We start from the raw sequence: 7,181 nt of genomic DNA, 5'->3' as shown, positions 1-7,181 counted from the left end.
CATGTTTTACCTCTTTAAAGGAGTTGTAAAGTCTCAGCATATACTCCCCTGTTATAACATCAGCATTGTAATAGGAATACATACTATAGGTGTTTTCTATAATAGAATAGCCATAATGGTACACAATCATAGGCTTGATGTATTGAATTGCCTTCTTCATACAAATGGCACCCCTAAGATTGTGTTCTGTTTTGTTTTTTACTATTATACATTTAAAAAAAAATGTATTATTATTTTAACTATGTATTTCCTTTTGGGTGTAGCCCTGATGAAGAGAATCCACGAAAAGCATTAGCCTTTTTAACTCAATGCAGCGTCAAATAAAATTGTTCTGTACTGGCGCTTGCTTATTCTTCTGTACATCAGCCAGCTCTGTGTATTAGCTTGTAAAAAGAGGTTTACAAGCAGCTGTGTCCTTGAAGTACGAACACGCTGTCCAAATATTTAAGAAAGAGTCTCCTTTTTTTTTAATTCTCTTTTCGAGGGGAGGAAATGCAAACCAACTGATAGAGAATCTCAGCGGGTGACGTGAAACATTTCCAAGGTGTGCAAGTGCTTATGATCGCCCAAAGACATCAGATACACTGACCAATGGTCTCATACAGTCCTTAATATGGTCCCACTGCTTAAAAATATTAGGCACTGCAGAGCTGCATAATCCTGATTTTGCCTGATGTGGACTATATATTATTTTGTAGCTATTCAGACATTCAGGGCAGGATTAACTAGCGGGCAAAATAAACGTGCTTAGGTCACCAAAGGTAGGGGGCACCAAAGTCCCCTAGCTATGATGCCCTTCAAAGATAAGTGCACTTTTTCTTTTTACCCTGAGCAAATCGATCCCACCCTCCCCCTTCCACAGGTGTATACTTACTGAGATCCGACTAACATGGCATCCGTTGTTTATGTACAAAGGTACTCAAGCCCCATAGAGTTCTTCTGGCCGGAAGATGAAGGTACTCGGGCCCCATAGACGACTTCTGGCCGGGAGATGAAGGTACTCGGGCCCCATAGACTTCTCCTAGCCATGAGACAAAGGTACTCAAGCCCCATAGACTTCTGTCCAGGAGACAACGGTAGTCAAGTGCCATAGACTTCTCCCAGGCAGCAGACGAAGATAACCAAGCCCCATAGACATCTCCCAGGTAGGAGACAAAAGTTGTCAAGTCCATAGACTTCTACCAGCCAGGAGATAGTTAGGGAAGCCCCATAGACTTCACTTTTCATTGTTGGGCTATGCTTAGGGCATCAGTTGCTCTGCAGACACTGAAGAGGAAATATAAAAGGGTACAGGAAACTGTGGAAACATTCAGTGACTGTGAGAAGCTTGTATTATCAGAAGGGAAGGCAAAGCAGGGTAGGAGTACTGAGGAAAGAAAAACACATTCGTGGGAATCGGAAACAGAATTTCAACTGGTAGTTAGTATTTGCTGCAGACCAAAGAAATACTTCTGGATGCCTGAGAAAACTATGGATACGTTTACTACTTTTCTTTTCCAAAGTAGAAAACTCCTACCCAACTCTGCCTTTCCTTTTTTATAGTTACAGGTTCTGGAGGTATCTAGAATGTCCAATGAGTATTATTCAGATTTAGCCAGTTATCATGGATTGCAGACATGGGATACTGTGTGCATACATTCCATAGACACTCATAGATAACAACAGACCACATGGTTTTCATCTCTTCCCATGGCTGGAAATGGAATGCACCTGAAAAATAAAAATCTCCTAAATAGGTTTGAAGGGCCTCTTTAACTCTCTTGTCTCTGAACTCCACAGCTATGACAGGGGGATCGCAGTTGCTGGGTTTGTTGGCATTGGACGTCTCATCACTGGCTTGGACAGAGGGATTCTGGGTATGTGCGTGAATGAGAGGAGAAAACTAGTTGTACCGCCACACCTGGGATATGGCAGCATAGGCGTGCGTAAGTACCTTTCTTCATGTTCTCCATGCAATTTTGTTCCTGCTTAATTCACAGCTTTAAAGACATCCTCCACTTTTGAAAATTAATAAATGCACCCACATTGATTAAAGAAAAAATGTACATCAACATAGCAAAACTACGATTGTTCCCCAGAAAGGGATCCCACCATTATTACAAAGTGTAAGACAAATTATCGTAAAAGTGTATTTATTTCTAAATATTTAAAATGCATACCTATCAAAAGACAAACAAACATGTATATAATCACATATATGACTGCTTTCAGCTAATAATTGAACAAATGCATGTGGATATACATATTTGAAATGTATAAGATACGCCCTGGGGTGCCTCAGTATATATTTAACGTTATGCTTAATGTCAGGAGAGTATCCTTATATCTAGAGCTTCACAAATGGAAAAGGATGTCAGTCTCCTGAATCAAACGAAGAGTTAACATACACGTGAATGAAAAATAAAATAAAAAAAAGAAAGTCAAAAATGCCTTATTTGATTTGCAAAATATATAGGTTGCACTCACAGTGATGTATTTTTCACTCATGGATCAGGATCAGGAGACCGGAGTAATTTTGCCACTGATATAAAGAGACCCAGCTGTAGATGCGAATGGTTCAGGAGATATTTATCCTTATCTCGGCTTTTCTTTTCTGCTGTAAAAGTAGGCCTTTACTAAACATATGCTCTGGGTCGTATGGTGGCTGTATCAGGAGCAGAAGAAAAGGGAAGGAAATCCTCCTAACTGGTCATATATAGCTTTATGTTCTGCCCAGTGATATTTTTCACTCATGAATGAAGATCAGGAGACCAGAGTGGTTTTGCCATTGACATAACGCAGGCCAGCTGTAAGCGCAATAGGTTCAGGAAACAAATAACCTTATCTCGGCTTTTCATATCCACTGTAGATGTTTAGACTTTACTGAACACATGCCCTGGTTGGTTTGGTGTCCAGATCGAAGGAAATCCTCTTTGGCTGGATCAATGATGTCTGAATTTTGTTCTGCTCCTGAATATATCAATAAATGTATGCTGTTCAGAGAGTGACTATTCTCCAGCTTTGAGCTCTGAAGTCCTCCAGTAGAGTATAGTGTATAACGTATGACCACGGATTGAAATGAAGCAAAAAAACCAGGGCGGCCTTAGCCGAGGCAGTCAAACAAAAACACCTAGCCCACGCCTATGATGCGTTTCACCCCCCACCGGGGCCACAGTGTGTGGCCAGCTTTAGTTTAGCAAAGGTTAGATTCTGTCAATTGTTCATTTCTATTTGTTTTCCTGTTGGGAAGGTGTCCTCTCACTTCCTATCAGGACAGGAATCCCAGAGGACATCATGGGCCCATCTAGGTGATGAGCACTTAAGGACAGCTGACATGACAAATCAGGAAGAGGCACCGGCTTGAGTTCACACACCGTAACTAGTCGCCTAGTTTACTATAACGCTACATACATAATGCCAAATGGTTTGACATATGCAATAAAAAATATAACCTCCACTCATCTACATTGCCATGGCTTGGGCAACCAACTCTGAACCTCCGACTGGGGACATCAAACTCACCATTTCAGCTGCTCATTGCCCAAGCCCTTCTATAGACGTCTGTTGTGTATAATTACAATGACAAAACTGTAATATGGATTAGATATATTATATATTTATGGATTGGGATTAATAGTTTATAATTAAGTGAAAGCTACTAATTTTTATTTCTAGCCGGGATGATCCCTGCAGATGCCACTCTCTACTTTGACATCATCCTGGTGGACGTCTGGAATAAGAAGGACGACATTCAAATCGCAACTCTGGAAAAACCCAGCAATTGTAACAGGACCGTGCAGGACTCTGATTTTGTCAGATACCATTATAATGGAACCCTGCTGGATGGCACTTACTTTGATTCAAGGTACTAAGACAGAATGATAAACACTTTTGGTTGTGATACCTTTGCATTTTTTTGGGCTTCTATGTTAAAGGAGAACTATGGGGTCAGGGCTTTTCCCCATAGTTCTCCTTAGGGTAACGGGAGGACACAAACTAGCGTCCTCCCGTTACCCTAAGCTCAGTATACTGCGAGCTACAGCTCGCGGTATACTGAGACGCCGGAGCGGATCCCGACATCGATGTCGAGATCCGCCCAGCTGCGTGAGTGACAGCTGGCTCTGCCTATCTAGAGGCAGAGCCAGCTGTACCCGCCCCCTCCCCCGTCCATTCCGCCAGTCAGCGCTGGAGGATCGCAGCGCGGACGGGGGAATCCAGCCTCTCCCCTGTCACGGCTCTCTGCTAAGAAGAGATTGAGAAGTGAGCGAACGTCGGTATGTGTTCGCTCGCGTCCCGATTTTACTGAGCCGACCTGCGACAGTCTCATTGTCACAGGTCGGCTAGAACTATGAGGTGAGTGAAAAGCACTCGCCTCATAGTTCTCCTTTTAAGGTTACCAGATTTTCAAAATGAAATCCAGGGATACCCTACTGACCATGCCCACTTATAACCACACCCTTAAAACCACACCCCAAATTGATTGCCACATCCACAAAATCACGCTGCCATTTTTAGCATGCCCTGAAAGAATTGGTCACAGACTTCTAGAAGAGGAAGTGGACATTGAAGATGTAAAGACAAAGTGCCCTGGTCACTAACCGGAAGTAAATAATAATTCTGCGTGTGCCAGGGCGAATCATGGGTGTGGTAAGATTTTGCTAACGGTGGGAGTGGGTGAAGATGCATGGTTAAAGAAACGCTGAGCCTAAACTATCGGTCAAGCAGGAGTAACGCACAGAGTGCAGGGGTCAGGAGTGTATAATGCATATACTTTAGGGGTAAAGAGTGTGTAAAGCACAGTGCAGGGGTCAGCAGTAGTAACACATGGATTAAAGAGGTCAGGAGCAAGAAATGCATGTAGTACAGGGGTCATGAATAGGTAATGCATGTAGTACAGGGGTCATGAGTAGGTAATGCATGGAGTACAGGGGACATCAGTAGTTAACGCATAGAGTACAGGGGTCATGAGTAGGGGACAGTAGCAAGTAATGCCGAGTTCAGAGCTCATTAGTAAGTAATGCAGGGTTCAGGCGATAGTAGTAAGTGACGCAGGGTTCAGTGGTCAGTAGTAAGTGATGCAGAGTCCTAGAAGCAGCCATCACTGCATGTACAAAACTGGCTGTATATGACTGCAGTTTACTACCGCTGGGGATGCCGTTGGACGGTTGCTTCCTGGGGAAAGCCCCCCCCCATTTCCCCATGCATGGCTTGGGTAGAACTGTTACACTAGTGTGCATGTGAGCCTGCAAAGCCAATCAAAACTTTGGTTTGCTCATACTAGCCGTATTAGAGAGACATTAATAGCTGGAAGTAACTTCAAACAGTTAAAGGTATATTCCATTCAGTACTGAAAGTCGGAAGCAAGGACCACGGCTTAGCTGCTTAGGGCTTCTGTTATCCCAAGCCTTGAAAATACCAGATACCAGGTAGGTTCCTTGCTGGCGGTCAATATCAACACCACAAATGGATATTATAAAACTCAGATTAAGGCGGATGTATCATGAATAAAATCGTGGTTCCTAAAATTGATCAAAAGCTGGCCTAAAGTACTGCTTCAGGATGCCACGTGACTAGATGGCCTAATCGGCTGCAGGAGAGGGTCCTTGTACAGAAATCGTCCATATCATGTCATGTGACTGGCTACCGTGGCATCCTAGAACAGCAGTTTCTACAACTAAGGTAATAGCTCAGTACTATTGCTATCTTTTATGATTTTCAGGCATATAGAGGGCAAGGTAGCTCAAGGTGGGCCATCTGACTGTAGCGCAGTGTTAAGTGGATGGCAAAACCATTATATATACTGAATTTACTCTTTAAATAAATGAAGAAATGTAATAATAACACATATCATGTTTTCTTTGCTTGTAGCTACAGCCGTTCTAGTACATATGACACCTATGTTGGATCCGGCTGGCTAATTAAAGGCATGGACCAAGGCCTATTGGGCATGTGTGCTGGAGAGTTGAGAAAAATCACCATCCCTCCATTTCTGGCTTACGGAGAAAAAGGATATGGTAATTAAAAAGACAAAAAATACTTCATTCTAATTTGATTCAAATAATGTCTAATTTGTATTGTAGCTGCCGGGGTGGGCAACTCCGGCCCTCCTGCTGTTGTGGAATTACAAGTCCCAATGAGGCATTGTAAGACTGACAGTTACAGGAGGCTCGCAAAGGAATGTTGGGATCTGTAGTTAAAAGTACAGCTGGGGGGGGCGGAGTTGCCCACCCTTGATGTACTGTATCTCTATAAATTGCATGACCAACTGGATAGAGTGGGCAAAAGGCTTACCTCATCGGTGTGCTGCTATACCTTCATTGTCAAGTCAGTAGGTTGCGGGTGTGTTCTTAACTGGGCTTTGTTGCTGCTGCTAGAATGGGAGGTCCAGGATCTGGCTGTGCTGTCTGGAAGGGGCTTCTTGTTCAGAAGATTACGAATACTTTTAAGGGAACTGTTTAGCCTTTCAAAGTATTTCAACTGTAAATGTAGCTATTGGGTAGTGAGCTAGGAAGATCGTTTTAGAACAGGGGTGGGCAAACTCTGACCCTCCAGCTGTGGTGGAACTGCAATTCCCGTGAGGCACTGCAAGATTCTCACAGGCATGACTCCCAGAGACAGATGCATGATGGGGTTTGTAGTCTCATCACAGCTGGAGGGCCGGAGTTTGCCTACCCCTGGTAATAGAATGAGTAAGGAAATGTAACATTATTTTATGTTTTCCTGTTTGTAGGAACTGTCATCCCTCCACACGCCTCTCTGGTCTTTCACGCCCTTCTGATTGACTTTCACAATCCAAAAGACGGGATCACCTTGCAGAACCAAGTTGTCCCCCAGCCGTGTAAGCGCAAGGCAGTTACAGGAGACTACGTCCGCTACCATTATAATGGCACCCTTATGGATGGAACGTTGTTTGACTCCAGGTACGTCTGTCAAATATGGAAGTACTAATGCTTGGGAATGTGATTGGCAGGAAGTTGGAGCGCACCAATAATATGTGTAAATGACTGTATTGGTGTTCCTGTAATGGAACACACAGAGGGGACTCAAAGATTATCCTCATTTATCATTTGTCCAAAAATAAACCTGTGCTGTACAAAAATTAAAGCTAAACTCTGGCCTTAAACATTTTAGTTACAAAGGATATAAATTCACTTTGAGTGCACAAAATACCTTTTGCTACAGATCTTACCTTTTTTTTTTTT

The 7,181-nt window shown here is 43.1% G+C and overlaps 1 protein-coding gene across 2 annotated transcripts in view; it reads left to right on the top strand.

Moving 5' to 3' along the window:
• FKBP10 (FK506 binding protein 10) overlaps positions 1–7,181 on the top strand; it is a 21,800-nt gene that overhangs the window by 6,430 nt on the left and 8,189 nt on the right. For both annotated transcript variants that reach the window (XM_018556599.1, XM_018556600.1), the window contains exons 2-5: positions 1,780–1,925; positions 3,655–3,844; positions 5,848–5,993; positions 6,710–6,899. In XM_018556599.1, the coding sequence (XP_018412101.1) occupies positions 1,780–1,925; positions 3,655–3,844; positions 5,848–5,993; positions 6,710–6,899 (672 nt within the window). The remainder of the gene's footprint in view (positions 1–1,779; positions 1,926–3,654; positions 3,845–5,847; positions 5,994–6,709; positions 6,900–7,181) is intronic.

The sequence above is a fragment of the Nanorana parkeri genome, unplaced genomic scaffold (assembly GCF_000935625.1).
Source record: "Nanorana parkeri isolate BGI_ZX_2015 unplaced genomic scaffold, ASM93562v1 scaffold242, whole genome shotgun sequence".
Taxonomy (NCBI): Eukaryota; Metazoa; Chordata; class Amphibia; order Anura; family Dicroglossidae; genus Nanorana; species Nanorana parkeri.
Note: the sequence above shows the minus strand (reverse complement) of the source record. Positions and strands in the feature narration are given on the sequence as shown.